The sequence below is a fragment of the Penicillium griseofulvum genome (assembly GCF_001561935.1).
Source record: "Penicillium griseofulvum strain PG3 chromosome Unknown contig_77, whole genome shotgun sequence".
In the NCBI taxonomy this organism is placed as follows: Eukaryota; Fungi; Ascomycota; class Eurotiomycetes; order Eurotiales; family Aspergillaceae; genus Penicillium; species Penicillium griseofulvum.
The window spans coordinates 477,275-500,312 of record NW_024467426.1 but is presented as its reverse complement, the minus strand read 5'-3'; the positions used below and the strand labels follow the sequence as shown (position 1 = coordinate 500,312).

Sequence of the window (23,038 nt, the reverse complement as noted above, 5' to 3'; positions counted from 1 at the left end):
AACGACTTGTTTTAGAGATAGAAAACATAAAATATTATATTCCAGCCAGAATCTTCGGTTGCAACGCGGTGAGAGTATCCGAATAATCATCGTCATGGCCGATCTCTTCCCCGCAGCGAATCAACTTTCTACAGCCAACTCGACTTGGCTTTTTTTTTTCTTTCACACTCTTTACCCTGATACATCATACCACACGAGATCCTGGCGCCTAAATCACCTTTTCGTTGGCCAATCTTTCGGTCGAGGCCCTCTCCCTTCAGACGCCCACCTGCCAACCTTTTCCCGACCTTCCCTCGCGAGCCTCGACCCAGCAGACTCTCAAAGATACTTCGTCTTATAGTTGGCGCACACGCAACCAGACGAGCACAATCCCGTCTCTGGGGCATCCGGCACGAGACCCTCCCCGCGCTCCGACACCGAGCCCAATCGCGGGTCTACCGAGCGATTGTCCAGCGACAAGCGCGACTTGCTACACGCGACAGCAGACTTGGAAGGCGCCTGGTGACCTATCTTCTTGGAACCCGGCGACAGTTAAGGTCGCGGAAACCTGCTGCAGTAGCCGGTAACAGCTTAGCTGTAAGGTACCCGAAGTCGAACCGAGAACCCCGCCACGGACCGATGGCGCAGTCCGGACTTTCATCAACATGGGGGCCAGGGAATGGCGATGGTGCTGCTGCCCCCGGTAGCCGTCGAAAGAAGGTTTACGAATATTTCAAAGCGGCCAATGAGCTACGACAGGCCTACACATCACAATGGTCGGGGCAGAGGAATGAACACGATGAGGACTACTACAATACCCCCGGTGCCTTTCCGGATGTGGAGATCGCACGGTCAGGCGACGAGGAGATGGTGGTCTTCCCCAGTTATGCTCGGAAATTGACAGAGAAGAAAAGCACCGGTACTAGCGCACGTTCGCGACGTGAGTCGTGGGCAGAAATCGATGAATACAGGGGTGCAACCCATGAGGATGATGAACCCCCCACACCTACTTGGGATGCAACGGATACTGAAGATGCAGTGGTGGCCGTTGACGTGCGTGGCTGGATTTACTCTCCTAGTCGGGGGCCGATGAGCCGAAAGCACCGGTTGATGATTGCACTAGCCAGGAAGCTGAGCGGGATTTCTACACCAAGTGGAAGTACAAATGATGAAAGTGACGACAAAGTCTCTGGGAAGGGAGATGATGCATACATCGACAAGGAGCTCCAATCATTAGTCGCAAAGGCTGAGAAGGAAGCAGACCCAGCTTGGAAAGGCTCGCATGCGGAGCAAGCACACCATCCTAGCGCACCGTTGACTAAAGATCAATTATCTATGGCGAATGCCCATCTAATGGAAAGACTTCGTCCATTCTTGACGAATCCAGTTGGGAGCATGCCAGTGACGGTGTTCTTCTTCAACGACAATGAGAGCAAATCTCGAAATATCACGACGGATGAATCAGGTCATTTTACTCTGCGCGCTACACTTCCCTTTGTGCCAACGCATGTTCGCGTGTTGGCATCCGAAGACCTCTCCGTCGTAAGGCCGATTGAGGTCATCGATCCGGTTGGAATCAGTTTGATCAGCGACATCGATGATACAGTCAAGCACTCAGCCATTGCCAGTGGAGCGAAAGAAATGTTCCGAAACACCTTCGTCCGTGAATTGGATGAATTGACGGTCGAAGGAGTCAGCGACTGGTACTGCAAACTGGCCGACCAGGGTGTGAAAATTCACTATGTGTCAAATGCTCCCTGGCAGCTGTATCCCCTACTTGAGCGGTACTTCAAGATGGTAGGATTACCTCCTGGCTCCTTCCATCTCAAACAGTACTCGGGCATGCTTCAAGGAATCTTTGAGCCCACCGCAGAGAGGAAGCGGGGGTCATTAGAGCAAATCCTGCGCGACTTCCCAGAACGAAAATTCATTCTTGTCGGCGACAGTGGTGAAGCTGATCTAGAGGTTTACACGGAGATTGTCTTAGCAAATCCCGGCCGCATTCTGGGTATCTTCATTCGTGATGTTACGACCTCAGAAACCCAGAAGTTCTTCGACAAATCCGTCGGCCATCTTGACCAGTCTAAACGCAGTCACAGTTCACCAAATGTAGTGGACCAGTCGGACGCTGCTAGCAACAGACCAGCACTGCCGCCCCGAGGTGGCACAGCTGCTGTTGACTCTCCAGTGCCCGTAGGCCATCGCGATCCGGATCCCAGCGATCTTGACCTCGAGGACCTGATTGATCTCACAGATCTTATCATCGGTGATCAGCCACCTCCAGCGGGGCTCACACACCCCACAACTCCACGACCACGCCCAGCGAAACCAATCAAACCATCTGCACTGCGCATGGTTTCTACGCCAGCTGATTTGGCGAAGAGCTCTAGGCCATCATCCCTGCGCAACGTTGCTACACACGATGCGCCAGAAGAAGAGTCCAAACCGGCGCCAGCCCAAGAGCCTCCCAAGCGCAAACCAGCCCCGCCTGTGCCACCCAGACGTGGAGTTCCCAAGACAGGTTCATTGATTGATTTAGATCCCTCTCCTTCAACATCTCAGAGTAGCTCTGGGACATCAACGAATGAAACAGCTTCCTCGTTGCTTAAAGGCCTCAATAATAGTTCTGCAGGCTCTCAGAATCAATCACAAGCTACACGAGCCAAGCCACCACCCCCTCGTCCGCCTCCACGTCGCACAAATACCGGGTCTTCTACATCCAGTACAGATTCCTCCATATCAACTACACCGGCTCGCACTCCGAGCAGCATTCAATCATACCCAGCGGCAGCCGCCCAGGCTGCATATCAAGGGTTCCAATATGCCAGCGACCGACTCAATTTCTCGTCCAACCAATCACTTAGAAGAACAGATACCAATGGCGAATCGGGCGTACCGCCTGCGCCCCTTCTAAATAAGCGCGAGGAGCTTTGGCGACGTCGTTGGGACCGCGCGAGCGAGGTGCTTGAACAGCACGGTGTTACGCTGGGCAGTTGGCGGGTCGGAAAGGATGCGCAGCCTGTTTGTGCGTGGTTAATCGACGAGGCAATGAAAGACATCAAAGCTGGTCGTTCGAAGGGTGATCATTGATGGCGTGCAAATATACGATAACGTCAAGATGTAGAAATGAATACAATCCCCTTATCCCAATCACTTTCTTCGTAATCTTCAAGCATCGGTTCAAGATATATATTTTAGAAACAAGATTAGTATATGATTCGACCAAGGCAGTCATGGTGGCCTACGGTGCAGAGAAAGAAAATTATCAACTCTCTTTCAATTCTCCCTTGCAGATCGATATAATGTATGTTCTACATTGTACGTTCTATGTTGCTCCGCCAGTAGCCGAAGTTGAAAGTGCCGATCATATGAGCTCATAAACGCCCTTGTACAACGTAGTTAATTCAATAGTCTATGAAAATATTATATCCTAAATCCAAGTATATTTTGATCCATACATAGTAATCATCTATTCCGAGGTCTTTGTACTTGAGGTTGCAGCCAAGAATTCCGAAACACGATGTTTTGACATCACACCGTTCTCGGGCCTCGGCTCAATTTGAATCAGGTGAGGGATGATTGGCGACTTATAATCTGGGGTATTTACTAATATTATCCCCCTTTATTATTCTCCTCTTTCATACTCAAAATATGCCGGAAATTCTCACTCGTGCAGAGGTTGCGAAACACAACACCGAGGATTCCCTCTGGTGCATCATCGACCACCAAGTCTATGATTTGACCGATTTTGTCGACGCCCACCCCGGTGGTGCTGTTGTACTTGCTCAGGTTGCTGGTCAGGATGCAACAACTGATTTCTACAACCTGCACCGCCAGGAGGTTTTGGAGAAATACCGTGACCAGCTTTGCCTTGGTGTTATCGAAGGCGAAAAGCCCGAGGTCATCGTTCCCGTCCCTGGAGCTTTGAGCCCTGTGCCCTACGCCGAACCCCTTTGGCTACGACCCCAATTCAAGTCTCCCTACTACAATGAGAGCCACCGACGCTTGCAAAAAGCTATCCGGGAGTTCACAGATAAATATGTGACACCCGAAGCGCAAGAGAAAGAGCAGGATGGCACCTACATCAGCCAAGAGCTAATCAACCGCATGGCTGAGACAAACATTCTGGCTATGCGACTGGGCCCTGGAAAACATCTGCACAACCGCACCTTGCTCGGTGGAGTTGTGGATGGAAAAGAATTCGACTATATCCATGATATGATTATAGTACAAGAGTTGGTCCGTGCCAATGCCAGAGGTTTCCAGGATGGCAACATGGCCGGTATGGCTATTAGTTTGACAGCTGTTCAGCAATGGCTGCATGATCCTGTACTCAAGGAGCGTCTTAATAGTGAAGTCTTGTCGGGCCAGAAGAAGATGTGTTTGGCTATCACCGAGGCCTTTGCCGGTAGCGACGTGGCAGGCCTAAAGACCACTGCAGAGAAAACCCCCGACGGGAAACATTACATTGTCAACGGAACAAAGTGAGCCTGCTCGCATTTGCTACGTTAATCAAGAGCGTTGTGCTAACAATGTCTAGGAAATGGATCACAAACGGCATGTTCGCTGACTACTTTGTCACTGGCTGCCGTACCGACAAGGGATTCTCGGTGCTCTTGATTCCACGCGGCGAGGGTGTGGAGACCAAGCAAATCAAGACCTCATACTCAACTGCCGCGGCCACTGCTTTCGTGCAGTTTGAGAATGTCAAGGTTCCGGTTCAGAATCTTCTGGGCGAGGAGCACAAGGGTTTCATCGTTATCATGAGCAACTTCAACCACGAGCGCTTTATGATGGTGGCCGCCTTGGCTCGCATGTCAATGATGGTCGTGGAAGAGACACTGAAATGGTCCAACCAGCGCATCGTCTTTGGCAAGAAGTTGATCGAGCAACCAGTTATTCGTCAAAAGTGAGTTTTTCTTAGATCATCCCTTGCCAAAATTTCCCTTCTAACATCTGATAGGATTGCTCGCATGATCTCCCTCGCTGAGTCTAACCAGGCATGGCTCGAATCTATCGCCTACCAGATGTGCAACATGTCATACGCCGAGCAAGCGAAGCATCTAGGTGGACCCATCGGACTGCTCAAGTCACACTGTACCCATACCGCAGGCGAGATTGCCAGTATCGCTACGAACATCTTTGGTGGTCGTGGTCTCACTCAGTCAGGAATGGGCAAGGTCATTGAGATGTTCCATCGCACCTATAAGTTCGATGCTATCTTGGGTGGAACTGAGGAAATTTTGGCAGACTTGGGAGTTCGACAAGCAATGAAGAATTTCCCCAAGTCCATGTTATAGTGAGGGAAAACTTCTGGAGCGAATCTATCAAATTATTCCATTCATCAATATCAGTGCTTGTATGCAGCCCTCTGTTCGGCCAAAAATAGAAAAGTCAAGTGGGGCAGATAGCTAGAGCGGTGGATATTTATTCCGACGCCACAGCTTCCAAAGACGGCTAGCTCCATGTGATGTCAGCTTGGGCATCAACGAGCCGCATCATCACTCTATCTTGTAAGATATCTCAGATTCTTTACCATCAATTATTGTACACTTGAAACATAAGAAATTCATCAAAAATGGCACCAGCAGATGCCCTTCACCAGGATAATATCCTTGACCTTGCCGTGAAAGCTATCCAGTCAGCGGGCGATGGACAGCCGAGCCTCAAAACACAATATGAGGCTGTGGCTCTGATCGGCCATGCATGCATGGCAGCAGTTGATTTCAGATTGGTTGGTCTCGATGAAGACCATAACTTAGGTATTTTAAAATTTGTTTCCATCAGTGAATTCTTTCTAATTTCTACAGAAACATCTACAGATACAGCATCCCTCCCCGCAGAATGGAACGCTAACGATACATTTTCCTTTCGGTACGCACACGCGCAGTCTTCGATGCAGTATCTCCTCAAAGTGAGTCGACTTGGAAATAATGCAGTGATCTTCGCACTGGCCTTGGGTGATGACCGGACCAGCTCGTTCGACATCCCCACGAAAGACTACATCTCCGCCTCTGCGCTCCCTCTATCGTCCTCAGAGAATATAACAGCATCCCTGCGTGATATTTTCATCTCGCCCGCTCGACTAGGTGATTTGGTCAATTTGTTCAAAATAAACGTCGTCCAGAAACTTGCGCCCGGTTTGTACAAAGAGGGGTATGAAGATCCAAGCCAGCTGGCCAGAACCAGGCCACAAGAAGAAAGACAACCGGGGATTCCCCTGGATGGCTCCCTTCCGCGGCCTGCTCGTCCACGTCCATTTGATGATCCCTTAGCGGCAGCTCCCCGGCGGCCCAACCCACCAGACTTTGCTCCGCCCGGGTTCGAAGATGAGCTTGATCTCAACCGGCCCCCTTGTGGATATCCAGGAGGATTCATTGGAGGCAGAAGCCCATACAATATTGGGGAACGAGATCTCTACCCAGCAGGACTTGGTCCCAATGATCCTTTGCGTGGAACTATGGGCCCTGGCTTTGGTCCAGGTGGCGGGGGTATGCATCCTACCTTTGATGACCCTCTCTTCGGCGGGAGAGGAGCTGGTAATGGTGGGTATGATCCTCGTGCACCACCCGGTGCACGATATGATCCTGTAGGACCTGGTGAACCACCTGTTGGCCGTAATCCACGACCCTTTGGTAATAATGGACAAGGTGGGGGCGGATTTGGTGGGTTTGGTGGTGGATTTGGCGGAGACATTATCTAACGAGTGACGAGCATGTGAGACTGTAACAAAGATGCTTCTTTGTCCCCAAATGAGATGGACCAATTTCAACGTTGACAAGAATAATACGAAGCTACTACCATGTCTCGATGCTTTCTTGGCAACTTTCCCGTATCCTTTGGGCCCATAACATGGACCATCTTCATGGACACCTATTTTGTTATCTAGTCAGAGGTTTAACATAAACCAACAAAGATATAAACCCCATCGTTCTATATAATCGTCCTGTTGTAGTTGATAATTACGTAGACAGCAATGGAGAAAGCGGTGTGTGGCTGAAGTGTGGCGCTTCTGTTCACCACTCTCAACCTTGACCTTCCCGAACTCCCATCTCTTCTCCCTTTCTCGCGTTCCCAACCCATCCCCTTATCCCTTGAATCAATCCTGGGAAGTTGTCTTTTAATTGAATTTCCATCTGGAGCGTAATTATTCCACATATTTTCCAAACCCCACGATACCTGCGTCCATCCACGAATTCCGTTTTCTCACGAGACCGCCCCTCCCCAGCTGGCCCCTCCTTTTCAGCCAGCTGAGCACACCGACGCAATGGATAACAACATGGAAATCGATACTGCGCGGTCCCCTGAGCCACACCACTTGTCGCCAACAAGCGACCCGGGGTCCATACCGACTTTGGACGGCTGGATCGAGAGTTTGATGACTTGCAAGCAATTAGCGGAGGAAGATGTGCGGCGGCTGTGCGATCGGGTGGGTTCCTTGTTTTGACAGATTGATAAGAAGCTCAAGTTGATCATTTCTGTGTCTTGCAGGCAAGAGAGGTATTGCAGGAGGAATCCAATGTGCAGCCAGTGGTACGTTGTTTCTCGGTCGGGTTGTTGTCTTCCCCGTCCAGTCCGCTGACACTATCCCACAGAAATGCCCAGTGACAGTCTGCGGTGATATACACGGTCAGTTCCATGACTTAATGGAGCTTTTCCGCATTGGCGGTCCTAACCCGGATACAAACTACCTCTTCATGGGTAAGTGGACAGCGGTCGGATGAACGCGTTGTGGGGTAACGTTTTTTTTTTTAATTTTTTTCTTGATATAGGTGATTACGTCGACCGTGGTTACTACTCAGTTGAGACAGTGACCCTTCTGGTCTCCCTGAAGATCCGTTATCCAAACCGTATTACCATCCTCCGTGGAAACCACGAGTCCCGACAGATCACACAGGTCTACGGATTCTATGATGAATGTCTCCGCAAATATGGCAATGCTAATGTGTGGAAATACTTCACCGACCTTTTCGACTACCTTCCCCTTACTGCTCTCATCGAAAACCAGATTTTCTGTCTTCACGGTGGACTGAGTCCGTCCATTGACACTCTTGACAACATCCGGTCGCTTGATCGTATCCAAGAAGTTCCCCACGAGGGTCCTATGTGTGACTTGCTCTGGAGTGATCCCGATGACCGATGCGGCTGGGGAATCTCCCCCCGAGGTGCTGGATACACGTTTGGACAGGACATTTCCGAAGCGTTTAACCACAACAATGGCTTGACTCTGGTGGCACGTGCCCATCAATTGGTGATGGAAGGATATAACTGGTCGCAGGATCGAAATGTGGTCACTATTTTCTCAGGTATGTTTTTCGTCGCTAGAATTTGACGGACCGAAACCCTAACTTGGACCACAGCACCAAATTACTGTTACCGCTGCGGCAATCAGGCCGCCATTATGGAGATTGATGAGCATTTGAAATACACATTGTGAGTTGTACTGCATATGATTTCTTGGATATCCAACTGACATTCTCCAGCCTACAATTCGATCCTTGCCCCCGGGCGGGAGAACCTATGGTATCCAGGCGCACACCCGATTATTTCCTTTGATAGATTTCATTTTTGTCCGAGAGGCAATTGGACTGGCGGAGAAAGAATGGGGTTGCAATCGAACAGGGCTCTCGCCTACTTAATTCTGTATGGTTCGATGCCTGGCCACTTGTTGATACCAATCATGAAAATAAAAGAACATTTGCAAGACCCAGTTTCATGGGACTGTAGGAATACACTATATTCCGCATTGGTTAATTCCCTAGTATTGTCGGGGACCTGGGATGAACTTGGGCTAGATCTTCTATTGTACATGACCTTCCCAAGAACACCAACTGATGCAAGTGCCAGTGCAGGCCATCCAACATATTTCCCCTGATATCTTTGGTTGATTGGGTAACAGTGGTATCAGTTGAAGCCGATATATACGCATTAAAGGCTAGGATTTAATATTATTCCCTTGCTAATGACTAGCACTACATGATTGATTGTCGCCTGCAGTCTAAGGACGATTGTATTAGCCTCCGCGCCTCAAATGATTGCCATCCTGACCTAGAAAGCAGCTCTGGTTCACGATGACATGACTGTATATGCGTCACTCACTAGCCACGATTCTAGTTCTGATGACGATAATTGGTCTATCCATGGTTTCATTATCATCTAACATTAGTTATATTATACATATTCATGGCTCTATCTAACATCAATACAACCTGGGAACTAGAATGTTCTCCTGAATCATTTTGTTTCTTCAGTCACGCCCTCAGACACACCACTACCCTCAATATCCCGTTCATCACCCGAGAAAGAAAGTCCATCCTGTGAAGCCTGCTCATTCTTCTCACTGCTTCCATCTCGTCTGTAGTGGCGCACTTTCGAGCTTCCATTTGGAACCCAAAATCGCTGATCAACACGACCAACGAAGAAGATAGCCACGACCAAAATATCAATAGTAAAGTTAAAGACATAGAAGCATGCCTTGCTATGATACCAAGCCGGCTCTGTGACAGGCCGAGGCGGCATCCAAGACGTCGCAGCACGAAACGACGCCCCAAGACAGAGCAACGAGCTAACAAGTCCAACAATGAAGACCTTAACAACCCAACTCCCAGACCCAACCTGCTGAATCTGCTTCCTGTTCGGAGACAGAAGAACAAGCAAGACAAGCGGAATCGGCAGAAACGAGACGATAGCGAAATAAGTCTGACCATAGATCAAGATATCCCGATCAATACGAAGCGTGTTCGAATTGAGAGTATACGAACTCTGCACAACAGACGTAATAACCATAATAATAGTCACCACGACGAGAACATATAACGCTTTGAATGCCCATGATAATATCCTCGACCATCCAGGGACTGGATATACAGCTCTGAACATACGCTGAGCGTATAACAAGTTCAAAATGAAAAGGAGTAAAACACCCGCAGCAACGAAGATCTGTGCCGCGATTGCGACTCGAATGTTTGTGGGATAACAAGCCCAGACGATGCGGATGATGTTTGCGATGATGCGGGACATGCAGAATCCGAATGTCACGCCTGATGGGATGAATTTATGGCCTCTGGCCAGGTTGCGACGGAGGAGGGTCATGTGGCTTGCTGCGCCGGTGATGAACAGGGCAAGGAAGACGGCGCAGATTGGAATGTCGAGGGATGTTGTTGGGCGGCCGCCCATTGAGGCTGTTCTGGGTGCATATGGGCCTCCCATCTGGGATTTGTTAGAGTTGGTACAGGAAGGGATTGGAGTATATACGAACTTTTTATATGAGATCTATACTTGTTTCAAGAATGTAATGTAGGCCAATTCAAAGAGAGGATGTAGTGTGTACCACATATGATGTACACATGTTTAGTCTTATAGTTTACTTCAATGGCCATACTTCTATAATTTGATTTGAAAAAACAAGCCAATACATCGCAAATCGGAGATTATTGTATGCGACAAGTCGACGATTTTGCCCGTCGCCGGCCAAATTTCTCGCTCCCCGGGATCCGCGCGGACACCGAAACGCCGACCACCGACTTCAGGGATATGATTTATCAAGTTGCTTGTTTTGCTTGTTGCTTTTTTTTTAGTATGTTTTCTTTTTATGAAATCTAGGGACCATATTGGGTAGAGCGGCGTAACCATCCACTGCATATCTGACCTTGCCCTCGCATATACTGACTGTGCTTAAAAACATAGTATTAGATAGATTGCGTAACATGGTGACAGTAAATGCAACCTCTATGCTTCGAGTTGTGGCTGGGAAGAGACGGTTGTGTACATTGTGCTAAAAAGCACGTAGAAGACTATTTCTTCGCCCTAGCCAGAATTTCTTCAACCTCCTTAGCATGCTTGGAGAAATTGTCCACCAAACTATCCCACATCTTAGGCTCATGCTCGTGCTTCTTATCGCTATTCCATGCATAATCAGTAATTGTGAAAGCACGACAGGACTCGAACATGAACGCAATCGATGCCTGGGAGATCTGCATCACCGGTGGTGCACTATCGGTTGCTTCCTTGAACTCTTCGTATGCAACGCCATGGGGGACCACTAGAGAGTATTAGCATTGACTTGTTTCGATGGAAAATCCCGGGATAATCTTACTGCCACATTCGAATGACACACTGCCTGGCTGGAATTCATCCGAGCGCCCACCATAACCGCCGTAGATTAGACCCATTAGTTCGGATGCGGCATTGCGGTGGTAATACGGAGGTCGGTATGTGTCTTTGGTATTGTTAGCAATGTCCATTGTCCACAAACCAATATATTGACCAGACATACGTGATGCAACATCCCACCGAGGAGAGAAAGTAAGGAAGTCAGCAATGGGTGCAGTGAGATCTCGGGATTTGGCTGTGAGGACACAGAAAATAGACGGATCGATGTGATCCACTGAGACAGAACCGACATTGACAAACTTGGTCAAGTCGTATTTATAGGGTACCTAAATGACATTAGTTATAGATTCTTTATAATCATCATAATGATCAACTCACGTAGTTTCCATGCCAGGCTACAACATCATACGGACTGTGGTTCTGAGTGCTCTTGAAGAACTTGCCGCCGAGCTTGTAAATAATCTCCCAAGGCTCTTGAACGACCTCATATTGAGCAATAGGACTCAAGAAGTCCCGAGCATTGGCAAGACCATTAGCACCAAGAGGTCCTAGTTCAGGGAGCTCGAATTGCGTACCCCAGACTTCGAGAATATATCCACGCGAAGGACCGTCTGGAAGGTTAACACTGAAACGGATACCACGCTGGATGATAACGATCTCGCCTGGCTGTACAAAGATAGGACCGAACTCCGTTTGAATGTCGAGTGCTCCCTGTTGTGGAACGATGAGGAATTCGCCATCGGAGTTAACGAATGATTTCTTCTTCATGCTTGAATTGGCGACGTAGACATGTGTGGCTAGGCCTTCGCGTAGTGTGGGGTCACCTGAGCCGGCGATGGTTTTTAATCCTGAAACGAAGTCCACTTCGTCTTGGGGGATATCAAAGGGGTGCCATGCTAGCTGGGTGGGGGATACATGGATGCGAGGGTTCAAGGGTAGGAAGTTTGACTCTGTATCTTTATTGTCTGGGAGTTCTGTCTGCGAATGATGTTAGTGCTGGTATCTAGAATGAAGAACATAATACTTACAAATCCCTGGTGGGCCACGGCAGGGCGGACACGGTATAGCCAAGCCTTCTTATTACAGTGTCTGGGAGCGACAAAAGCAGTGGCTGTGATCTGTTCGGCATAGAGACCGAATCTCACATTTCGAGGGCTGTTTTGACCTTGGGGAATAGTCCCAGGAATGGCCTCTGACTCGAAGCTGCTCAGGGAATATGAAATCAGCATGTCGATTCGCTAACCATGGACATATAACTCATGCAAGGATACATACGAATTGCCAAAACCGGATTGATACTGTGGAAGAGTCAATGCGAGGCCAATTATCTTGGAAGATACTAGGAGCAACATACCTCGTAAGGATCGTTACGTCTCGTCTTAAAGGAAGGGATAGTTCCATCCTTTTGAGTCTCAGCCCAATGGAATATCTTTTCATACTCCCCGGGTCCCGACAAGGAATCAGCGGAACGCATAGTGATAGAAACAGCTAGAAAGGGGAAGATATAGTAGAAAAGCAGAGGCAGATTTATTCGTCTTCTCCAGTAAATATTGGGGGTTCAACGACTCTATATAGTTCCTCCATCAGACCATACTTGTGGGGTCAGGTCCAAAAAGAAGTACCCGAGTCCAAGATTCCTCGCAAACTCCTCCATTTAATCCGACTATCCGGGGAGAACCATACGGCAAGGCACGGATAATGCCTCGGAACATGCATCATGGCTACGATGCATTAGGTGGACGCGAGATGTTGGTATCTAGATACCCCTTATGGTCGAATTACCTCGCAATTCGGCAAAGTCATGGTCAATCGAATTGCCGAGTCACCAGGTTGAACCAGGTTGACGCTGTACAAGAGAAGTATCTGTTTCCTGCAAGGAGGCATATCGTGGGGCCTGGGGGCCCCACATGAGTAAGGGCTGAGTAACTGTGGCTTCCCCCCGCCGGGAGAGAAGCGTCGAGTTGTGTTGGGGGAATGCGGACGGGATTGATTTGATTCAACTGCCGAGATGGTGGGAATTTGATGCCAACTTATGAAATTGGTTCAACGGTGAATTGAATGTGAATTTGAGTCTTGATCATTAATTTGGTGTTGATAGTTTCCATGAGTTGAGGCAACTGGCCAAATTTATACAAATCTATAGAACTAAAAATAGCGAATTCATGATTCTGTAACAGTTCACTTGATTATATCCATTTCAAGTCTATTATTTCATACTAATTTAAAAGACTAATTCTCCCTGCAGTCAAAGCAAAGACAATAGGCATATACACGCCCGCTCCTGCTTCCTTAAGCACCTTACAATGCTCAAGTCTCCGACGAGCAGCGACCTGCAACTCATCAATCTCCTTGCACTCACCCACAGGTCCAAAAGCAAATCTCAGATCCTCAGCCCAGGGTTTATTACCATTGACAAATCGAATCCAGCGCTGCCGCATCTCCTTTCCAACAGCACTAGCCGCAGGATTGAACGATAGATCAACGCCGTCGAAAAGAAACAGCAGATCAACGGCATGGTGTGCACGGCTTGATGGTTGCCATGGATTAGACTGGTCAATCACGTATCGGAAGACATGCTTGTTGGCCGCGCGTAACTTCTCAGTAACAACCTCGACCGGAAGAGTATATCGAATATCATTGACGAGATCTAGAGCTCCTAGCTTCGCGGCAGTTGGTCGATCGCCGACAACTTGATACATCTTTCGAAGTTGATTGCCCCATTGCTTATCGCTGTCGAATGCAGCTGCAATCGTCTCTCCGTCGAGGAGCTCGACACCGTTGCGCCAAATAACAGACTAAAGCACAGATTAACAATGTTCCAATCAGTTACGGCCAAGTCTGAACTTACCTCGTACTCAACATCGCCAATCATCACTTCTTCAACCTGTTCAGGCTTAGTTTCCCAGCCTTCCAGTTCAGGTTCCTCTTGGATCCACATTGTATTCACATTGCACTCTTTCAATGATTGAACCAGTGCAGGAACAGATGATTCACGCAGTGAAGTTTGACCAAGCTCTCGGACTTTCGCCTCTAATACTTTAATAAGGCCATCTCCCCTTTCAACTGGCAATGGCGAGGACAGATAAAGAGATCCAGATGCCATGACGGCCCTTTTCACAGGAGGTCCAGTGATGAGATGAGCATGGGTATAGATAGCACCGGCACTTTCACCCGACAGGGTAATATTTTGCTAGAGGTAATGAGCATTTGCAAAAAAAAACCGTGAATATAAAACTTACAGGATCACCACCGAAGCCAGCGATATTTTGTCGCACCCACTCAATACCGAGACGCTGATCTTTCAGCGCCAGGTTCTTTTCCTTCCCATCTCCAAAACTGAAGATATTTAGGCGGTAATTAATGGACACAAAGATGATAGGCTTGCCTGCCTTGATAGAATCGGCAACAATCTTAGTCGGGTCACAGATCTTAGATGCTGCAGAGCAGAATGTGACGATCTGAGAGCCGCCATGGATCCAGATCAGAACAGGGAAAGGGTCTGTGTCTGACTTGGGAGGACAGGTAATCTCTAGATTCAGGCATTCGAATTCATTCTGTACTTCGGGGGCAATGGCGAAGTCTTCTGGAATACGGAGAAGATGGCGGACGTCCACATCTGGTTGAGGACAAATCGGACTGTATTGGATGTCAGTGTTTTAATTCAATTATACCTCAAGCGTGGCCTGTGTTTGTAGGTTTGAATATAGCTTACCCGTATTTTGAGGCGTCGACAACAGCTCCATTGAACTGGCGCACAGGCTCGGCTTTCTCGAACCGTGCCGGTATACTGGCATATTTTATACCTAGGAATTGATGAACCGGTACATTTGGATCGCGTTGGATGCCCTTGAATGTGGCATTCAGGGGTAAGTGTTTGATTTCAGGAGTCGCCATATTAAACAATCAGGAGTATAGAAATGGGGAGGTAACAAAAAAAAGTAGATTAGGCTGGACGGCTTTGGCCGAGCTATCACGGCTAATGTTCGTTCGAACAAGTCCCGAGCCCAGATTAGCACCATCTTCGTGGGGCTGCGGGGAACACTTGTGGGGAGACTTCTTTTTTAGAAATTAGAAATTATTTTTTATTTTTTAATTCCTTTTGGAGGTAAATATCGTATGATATTCGGGATGTGAAATGGTGTAGTGTTGTAGTGTTGTTCCACAACCAGCGAGGTTGATATGCCTGACAACCGAGGCTGTATTGAGACATAACTAAAGTATGGAGTATTTATGCAAGTTAGTTTTGTTTGGTTTGCCAACTCAAGGCCCAAGTGCGCCTGGGACTTCATTATCTGACTTCTCCGGTTTTGTCAAGATCCAGCCACCCACGAACAATAGGAGTGGGACAGATGATATGCCAGTTACCAACCCTAATGCCCATCCCATCGTCCCCCAACCAGCCTCCTGGCGAATGAATCCTGCAAAAAATGGCCCAATCAGACTTCCAGTCGCGAACCCCATATTCGACAGCCCAAAAGCTAGAGCCATAGCACCACCGCGACCGAAGATATCAGGAGTTTCATCTTCCTTCTCCTTCACGGCGAAGAAGACCTCTATAACAAGAATTGGCATAGCCATGGCAATAAGCAGCCCAACACAAGCGAGGAGCGCACATAGGAGAATCTTCTGCTGCATCGAGTTATGGGTGACGAACCGTAGAAGGGTCATCACAGGAACGGCAGCGAGGAATGCCCCCGTGGCAATGTAGCGACAGGATTTGGGGTACTTGTCGATAATTAACCCCGTCAGGGGATCTATGATATGTGGCACCATAAGCGGGAGAAAGACCAGACCCTGGCCACTCTGCTGCCACCCGAATGTCTCATGCACGAATAGCGGAAGGACACTGTCAAATGAGGTCAGAACGAGCGACAGGATGAAGTATGCCCAGACCGATACGACTAGACGGGGCGAGCTCAATAAAATGGCCACGCGCCTGAACGCACCCGGTGAGCGGGAAGAAGGCGGTTGGGATTCAAGGGGTTCAGAGGCATTAGTCGGTGACAGGGGACGTCCTAATGTTTCCCCGGACTTCTTTTCCGTGGATTGATCTCCATTTACAGAGGGCGAAGCCGTCTCCGGCGTTAGCCATTGGGTAGCATGTCTTCTCTCGATTAACACCAATCGCAAGACGACATCGATGGCGACAAAAGCAAAGGCAAGACCAAAGACGGCATAATATCCACCATTCTCATAGAGAACACCACCAAGAAGAGGTCCAGCTAATGTTCCAAGACTGATAGCCATGGTGACATAGCCAATGGCTTGACCGAGGTCGTCTTTTCCGAGAGTGTCTACCATCAGCGCCAAGCCGGCCGTCCATACCACCGCAGCGGCAGCCCCTTGAAACAAGCGACCCACAATCCACAACGCGATATGAGTGCCGACACACAGCAGGGATGTCGCAGCGGCCAGCGCAACGAGACCAACCAGTAAAGGCCATCGGCGAGATTCGGCTCGATCAGCGATGTACCCGACAACAGGTGCAAAGGCCAACAAAGCAGCGGAGTACAGAGCGAGAAGAATCGATGTCCAGCTCTGAACATCTTTCTCTGGGATGCCCGCTCTGTCTGTCAACGCGGTTGGCGTGACCGGTACGATAAGACCGTACATGAAGATGTCCGTTCCGGTAGCAAAGGAGACGACGAACATTATGAACCATTTTGACGCCCTTAATTCGACGAACCTGGGTCGTTTTGTTTGCTTCTCATCTGAGAAAGGCTTCCATAATCCCATGGCAAGTGAGGGTGAGTCACTGTGAGTGAGAGTCGAAATTGCAAGCGTAGGTTGAACAGATCAACCTGGGGGAAAGGGAGTAGCTCTCGCGATTTCGGAAGTGAAGCTCAAGATTGATAGAAAGTATATGCAATTTGTAAGACGCATTGAGATGACCGTCATCTCCATCTGATAAGAAATGAAAATGAGACTCGAAAGGGGAAGTCAGTTGTCTCCGATCGGAACCCGCGGGCTCCGATATAAATCGCCCGAGTCGTACTTTAGCAATTCAGATATTTCACTGACTACCTAGGTACATTATATGTAAGGGGTAAAATATTCAAAAAATATGCCGAAATAACCAGTTTGATTTGGTTTTATACACGTGTAGTATAAGATATATAGGCAATGTGTTAGTTTTTTTGGACTATAAAACTAGGGATTTACTAAACTGACCAAAAGGGTGCTTGGTCAGTCTGGCGACGCAGTTTTGAAAAGCATCAATCACAATCTATTGCGCGCGACCGTCAGTATGTTGTTCTTCTCCCTGCATCACATGTTAGATCACATGTCAGCCCCATATGTAGATAACTACTCTTTCCTCACTTTGTAATCTTTACAACTACGGACTTCTTCATACAATTCAATACATTGTACACTTTTAATGATCTCGTCTACCACGTAGATCTTATCACCTCCCAAGAAGGTCTGGTACGCTTCGCTGGGAGGCCCAGGAAGAGAGATCTGTCGGCACCATCTAAACTTACCGAAGCGCATGAACGTGCTATTTATTAAATCCCCGACATTCTACAACTCAGACGCGAGAATAGAGGACTCGGGGTGGGAATATTGTCCTTTGCTAGCAAAATCAAGAACGTGTCCCCTTTCCACACCTCTTCCAAAAGGCATGAGACGTCAAAAAAGACTTCGCCAAACTTCGAAAAACATTAACGAAACTCGCGAGACAGCCTAATATACGGACCCTGCTACCAAGTATCTACCCACTGCCCATTTTCCCACCAAAACTGACCGAGTTTGAATCCTATTCTCTCGATGAATTCATATTGTAGCCTATTTTATTCATTTAGTCATCTTATTTATAATTGGAAGCTCAATGTAATATATTATAAAATTATATCCGTAAGTATTTTTCCTAGTAGTGTGGCCAATTTTCAAAGTCATGGTAGAGATTCAGCACCAGTTTAGTATGGTAGCCACTATAAAATGACAATTTATCTTGATATTTGGATGTCAATTACTTGCCACTCAACAGCCATATATATTGGACTATTCGGAAAGAGATATTATACTGATCTGATAAAGATCTCTTATTAAAATAATATAAAAAAAACTATTATCATATAAATTTAGTGAGAGAATAGGGTTCAAAGTTAGTGAGTTTTGGTAGGAAAATGGGTAGTGGGTAGATACTTTGTAACTGCTATGGAGAATGGTATATAAGAAGAATACTGAGAAGACTACTAGAAATACTGCTGAAAAGACTACTGAAAAGATAACTATAATAATATACAAAACTACTAAAAGGACAATTTGAGACTACTAAAAAGACTACCAAAAAGACCTCTGAAAAGACGACTAAAAAGATATCACACGCCGCTTATACAGAGCACTATTCTTATAAATTGAAGTAACTTTCCTATTACAACCTTCCTTCCTACCACTCTTAGCTTTCCCTAGCTCAAAGCAGCCACTCTGCATCTCACAGTACTCCACTTCATCTATCCATCAAAGGTCAATCGAGTTATCCAGCCTCGCTTCAAGCATTCGTATACTGACTATATTCAATACAAGGCTAGGACTCCCAATATCGAGACAGTCCAGTCATAATTTCGACAGCCTAGATAGCCAAGTCTCGCGGAGCACGCCGGCCGAAAGACTTGATAAATTCGTTCTAGTCGAGTTAAAGAACCTCAAGGGGAGGCCCAATCATTGGATGCGGTACCAGTTAGAGACGGTACTCGCGGGATACCTTAGGCTTGCGGGTGCCTCTGAGCTACGACTCACAGATATCCATGATGTGAGGATGTTTCACAATGCACAAGTATATCATGATAATGTAACCCAGAAGAGGACAATATTCTGCGTGTTCTACAACAATGCATTGCCTAGTCAAAGAGGTTGAAAAAGGATCGAGTTTTCGTTATCCTTAGGCAGAATTCCAACCTTGTGGCGACAAGGAAAAGCTTTTGAATATCACAGATCCTGTCATGAAGTTTCCTATGATCTATGACCACCCCACCCAAAACCACCCCCCAATCACCCCCACACAAATAGACACCACAACAGGACCACACCACCCCAAGTACCTGAGACTGTAAGCTTTTTACCCCCCCCCCCCCCCCCCCCCCCCCTGCCCTGAAGAACTTGAAGTTTCCGAGGAGAGCAAGGATATTGAAGTTTCCGAGGAGAGCAAGGATAATAGAAACTATAGGGTTTCATACGTTCTAGACTAGTGGTAGATCTTTTGATTAAATAGCAGAGATAACGTTAAGCAACCTATTTCCTAATTAGGACTACCTAGTAGCAACTCTTTAAAAGCAAGTGACAAAGCAAGTGACAATCCATGGATCATAGATTTACCTAACTGTCGGCGGCTTCCAAAATTGGTATTTCAAACTGAACCTCGATTTCTCCTCTCTACCACCTTTCCTTAACCATCCTCAGCTTCAAGATCCACCTTACAGTCTCTACCCAACCTGATACAATCACATCACCATCCATCAACATGACGAATTCCAAAGAAGTCGGGTCCGAAGGTGGTTGCCGACAACAGGCCCACATGGCCAAGATCCTTAAAAAGGTCAAAGCGAAGTATGTTACCGACTGCATTGAATCCACTTCCAACGAAAGCCTCTGGGAGCTCTATCTCCAGTTTTTTAGGGATTCAAACGAGCTTGAGATGGTTCGGAAGGCTGGGTCCATGGAGACACTTCCCATTGGTGAGGCGGATAGGGATGACATCCTCACTGGCTTTGGACTGCAATGGCAAAGCGATAAATCCCTTAAACTTCACCCATAGCCACCATCCCCGCTTCCAACGGTAGAGCTTTCTGATGCGGCCCGTAAGTCATTCCCTCTCTAAGCGACTTAATGCTTTTATTGGGCTGGAACTAATAGCTAATAGAATGGATGATCGAGATCACCAACAAATACTGGCGTTACTCAACCCAAAACAAAGCAGCTGCCCATTGCATAATCAACAATATCCTATTCTCTCTCCTAGATATAGTTGTCCCGTCACCAGAAGATGGCCAATGGCCATTGAATCTCTAGATGGAGACGTACCTGACTTCTCGTCCCTTCCGCCTTAATGGAAAGTTATACCAAGCCAAGGGGACCTGTGACTATACCTTGTGGGACGGGGACGCAAGTGGCCCTGACAAGGCTATCAGCTTGGTACTCGTCGAAGCAAAGAAGCCTGACCTCGTTAGCAAATGCGATGACGAGAGCTTGGGCTATATGGGTAAGTTTTTATCAAAAGTTATACATAGAAAAGTCGTTTGCACAGGTTAACGCTTTTCGCGCCTCTTCCTTTGCCGTGGACCTATCTAAACAGAATGACATCTGAGAAGACCACGGAAAAAAATGCCGAAAAGACATCACAAGGCCGCTTATGCGGCCGACTATTCTTGTCTACTCAAATTCGAAACGTCATTTACTAACCATGCTATATCTAGCCTGTGTGCATCAAGAGAGAAGGACCCTGCCTTCTCGAAACGCCACAGCATACGGTCTGAGCACGAATGGCGAGCAGTTTCGTTTCCTCTGAATCAACCAAAGGGGCGAGGTATATTGATAAATTCCGAAATCTCGATATAGAACTAGCTAGCTAACTGGATGATAACAGGTTGCAAAATTTATCATGGAAACGAGGCCCGGCGGAAGCTATTCCCATATCTCAAGTATGTTGGCGTTCATCATGAGGAAGGCTGTGTCGCAATCGCCTTACGCCTCAAAGAATTGAAGGATGTTTCGATGGAGGATGAGCCAATGACTCTCTCGTCGCTTGATGCCTATGCTTTGTATGTTTACCGGAAAACTGTTAGCTGCCTTCACCCAAACCTTTATATTCTCTTCCATAAATTGCGCTTGTAGTCCATATAATGTTTAAAATCACAGACGAGCTTTAGGCACTTGACTCTTCAACAAATCCCTTAGCTGTCTACGCAGAATCTTCCCACTCGGCGATTTGGGAATTTGCGACAAGACCTGAATGCCACCACGCAGACGCTTGTGGTTGGAAACGCGCTCATTCAGCCACGCATGGATCCCATCCACAACAGCCTTCTGATCCCTATCCTTAGCTTGGCGACTCAAAACCACAAAGGCAACCGGCAGCTCAGTGGCCTTCTCTTCCACCCAGATTCCAGTCACAGCTGCATCCTCCACATCAGGGTGGTCAACCAACTTTCCCTCCAACTCGCTAGGAATAACCTGCAGCCCCTTATACTTGATCATTTCCTTGATACGATCTAGGATAGCGACATAACCATCTCGATCGATGGTTCCAATATCGCCGGTGCGGAACCACCTCATTCCATCCTCATCCACGTGGTATGACTCTTTCGTCGCTTTGTCATTGTTGTAATACCCGCTCACAACGTTCGGACCACGACACCAGATCTCCGCAGGCTCCGTAGACCCGTCAGACTTGACAGCTGCATCTTTCATAGACTCGGGATCTACAAAGCGGAGCTGCATATTGGGTACAAGACAACCCACCCCTGTATTTCGCTTATCCATGCGGTCATTGGGGATGGTAGTCGCCATTGGGGATGTCTCTGTCAGACCCCATGACTGGGTACAGAATACCTGTGTCTTGGCAATGGCCGAGAGCTTTGCTTCGAGGGCAGACGCTAATTCGATTGTAAGAGGTGCAGCAGCAGACATGATCTTGCGCACACTACTTAGATCGTACTTTGAGACCCGTGGGTCTTTGACCAGCATCAGAGCAATGGGCGGCACCAAAGCCAGTTCGTCTGGTCGGTATTTCTGGATGCAATTGAGGTACAGCTCGAGATCGAACTTGGGCATGATTACTACTGTCGTGCCCCAAGCTAGACATTGGCAGATGAACAGGTTGAGACCGTAGATATGGCTGAATGGCAGGAAGGCAATGGCGGATTTTCTTGCTGGACGCTGGGAGGGGAGACCAGACTCTAGGTTGTGACGCCATTGCTGGAGATTTGAGGTGATGTTCTGGTGTGTTGTGATTACGCCTTTGGCTGCGCCTGATGTTCCAGATGAAAAGCAGATGAATGTGGGTTGACGATCTGCCTCGGCCGGATCTATAGCGAGGAAATCGCCAGGGGCAAATGTGCTGGCTAGATGATTGCATGTGGGTTGACCATTTTGGGTTTGGCCATCGATCAAGACAATTTTCTCGACGGAAGTCCCCTTTGCTGCTTTTTGGGCAGTCTCGAGTAAAGATGAATGGACAATGATGAATCTGGCCCCGCTGGTCTTGAGCTGAGCGTTAAGCTCGATTGCTGTCAACGCTGCACTGGTCGGAGCAACGATAGCTCTGGAACCAATAATTGCATGGCATACCACGGGGTAATCGATTGTGTTGGGACTTAACAAGGCCACGACATCGTTCGGCTTAACACCTATACTTTGCCGAAGCCCGTTGGACAGAGAGCATGTTCGTTGAATGACATCACCGAACGTATATTGCTCTCCTGAGATGGCGTCGATGTACAAAGGGCGATCCAAGGGTGTGTTGAGAGGATTTGAGAACAGATAGGAGACCAAATCAACTGATTTGATATCGATATCTGGATATGGAGAACGGTAGATTGTTGGCATTTTAGGTATAATATCAATTGAACTGTTCCAAAGGTATTACAGCAAAGATATCAAATGTTATATAGTACAATGTAGTCCAAATACACATAGCTTCGGGAGTCGGACTCGGCATTGAGGGCTCCATATGTGTTGGGCCGAAATGTGGGCCCCCGCATTTTGTCCCCGCGCTGTGTTTTGATTGGATGAGATTAATGGAGTTTCCAAGTTTCCAAGTTTCCAAGGCTCGGCCCTTTGGCTTCCTCGGTTCAATTGATATTTCGTTGTAGTCCTCCAGGACAGGAGATGATATGAAAGTAAGCGGTGAAGTATGGGCATTGGCAAACTGTTTGCTTGGTTTGTTTGTTCTGTTTGCCTAACCCCTTTCCATGTTCCATGCATCGAAGCAAGAAATACAGGAGACCAC

General features: G+C 47.7%; 9 protein-coding genes across 9 annotated transcripts; 5 read left to right on the top strand and 4 right to left on the bottom strand.

The window, feature by feature from the left end:
• Positions 1–618: 618 nt before the first annotated feature.
• PGRI_081010 (phosphatidate phosphatase App1 family protein) lies at positions 619–3,069 on the top strand (the record flags this gene model as incomplete). The annotated part of the gene is made up of 1 exon (XM_040795815.1): positions 619–3,069. The coding sequence occupies one exon, from the start codon at positions 619–621 to the stop codon at positions 3,067–3,069; it is 2,451 nt and encodes an 816-aa protein (XP_040651380.1).
• Positions 3,070–3,630: 561 nt separating this feature from the next.
• PGRI_081000 (acyl-CoA dehydrogenase family protein) lies at positions 3,631–5,279 on the top strand (the record flags this gene model as incomplete). Its single annotated transcript, XM_040795814.1, has 3 exons — positions 3,631–4,463; positions 4,520–4,888; positions 4,943–5,279. 3 exons carry the CDS (start codon positions 3,631–3,633, stop codon positions 5,277–5,279), a joined length of 1,539 nt encoding a protein of 512 aa, XP_040651379.1.
• A 278-nt stretch (positions 5,280–5,557) lies between these two features.
• PGRI_080990 (proteasome inhibitor PI31 family protein) lies at positions 5,558–6,682 on the top strand (the record flags this gene model as incomplete). Its single annotated transcript, XM_040795813.1, has 2 exons — positions 5,558–5,741; positions 5,790–6,682. 2 exons carry the CDS (start codon positions 5,558–5,560, stop codon positions 6,680–6,682), a joined length of 1,077 nt encoding a protein of 358 aa, XP_040651378.1.
• A 564-nt stretch (positions 6,683–7,246) lies between these two features.
• On the top strand, positions 7,247–8,535 carry PGRI_080980 (serine/threonine-protein phosphatase; the record flags this gene model as incomplete). Its single annotated transcript, XM_040795812.1, has 6 exons — positions 7,247–7,408; positions 7,471–7,512; positions 7,575–7,680; positions 7,752–8,285; positions 8,340–8,412; positions 8,463–8,535. 6 exons carry the CDS (start codon positions 7,247–7,249, stop codon positions 8,533–8,535), a joined length of 990 nt encoding a protein of 329 aa, XP_040651377.1.
• Positions 8,536–9,213: 678 nt separating this feature from the next.
• Positions 9,214–10,155, bottom strand: PGRI_080970 (uncharacterized protein; the record flags this gene model as incomplete). Its single annotated transcript, XM_040795811.1, has 1 exon — positions 9,214–10,155. One exon carries the CDS (start codon positions 10,153–10,155, stop codon positions 9,214–9,216), a length of 942 nt encoding a protein of 313 aa, XP_040651376.1.
• Positions 10,156–10,772: 617 nt separating this feature from the next.
• On the bottom strand, positions 10,773–14,985 carry PGRI_080960 (putative homogentisate 1,2-dioxygenase; the record flags this gene model as incomplete). The annotated part of the gene is made up of 11 exons (XM_040795810.1): positions 10,773–11,020; positions 11,075–11,197; positions 11,255–11,417; positions 11,470–12,069; positions 12,120–12,294; positions 12,367–12,389; positions 12,446–12,579; positions 13,394–13,886; positions 13,940–14,281; positions 14,331–14,727; positions 14,804–14,985. 11 exons carry the CDS (start codon positions 14,983–14,985, stop codon positions 10,773–10,775), a joined length of 2,880 nt encoding a protein of 959 aa, XP_040651375.1.
• A 366-nt stretch (positions 14,986–15,351) lies between these two features.
• On the bottom strand, positions 15,352–16,827 carry PGRI_080950 (MFS transporter; the record flags this gene model as incomplete). Its single annotated transcript, XM_040795809.1, has 1 exon — positions 15,352–16,827. The coding sequence occupies one exon, from the start codon at positions 16,825–16,827 to the stop codon at positions 15,352–15,354; it is 1,476 nt and encodes a 491-aa protein (XP_040651374.1).
• Positions 16,828–19,552: 2,725 nt separating this feature from the next.
• PGRI_080940 (uncharacterized protein) lies at positions 19,553–19,846 on the top strand (the record flags this gene model as incomplete). Its single annotated transcript, XM_040795808.1, has 1 exon — positions 19,553–19,846. One exon carries the CDS (start codon positions 19,553–19,555, stop codon positions 19,844–19,846), a length of 294 nt encoding a protein of 97 aa, XP_040651373.1.
• Positions 19,847–20,940: 1,094 nt separating this feature from the next.
• Positions 20,941–22,635, bottom strand: PGRI_080930 (acyl--CoA ligase; the record flags this gene model as incomplete). Its single annotated transcript, XM_040795807.1, has 1 exon — positions 20,941–22,635. The coding sequence occupies one exon, from the start codon at positions 22,633–22,635 to the stop codon at positions 20,941–20,943; it is 1,695 nt and encodes a 564-aa protein (XP_040651372.1).
• Positions 22,636–23,038: the final 403 nt, after the last annotated feature.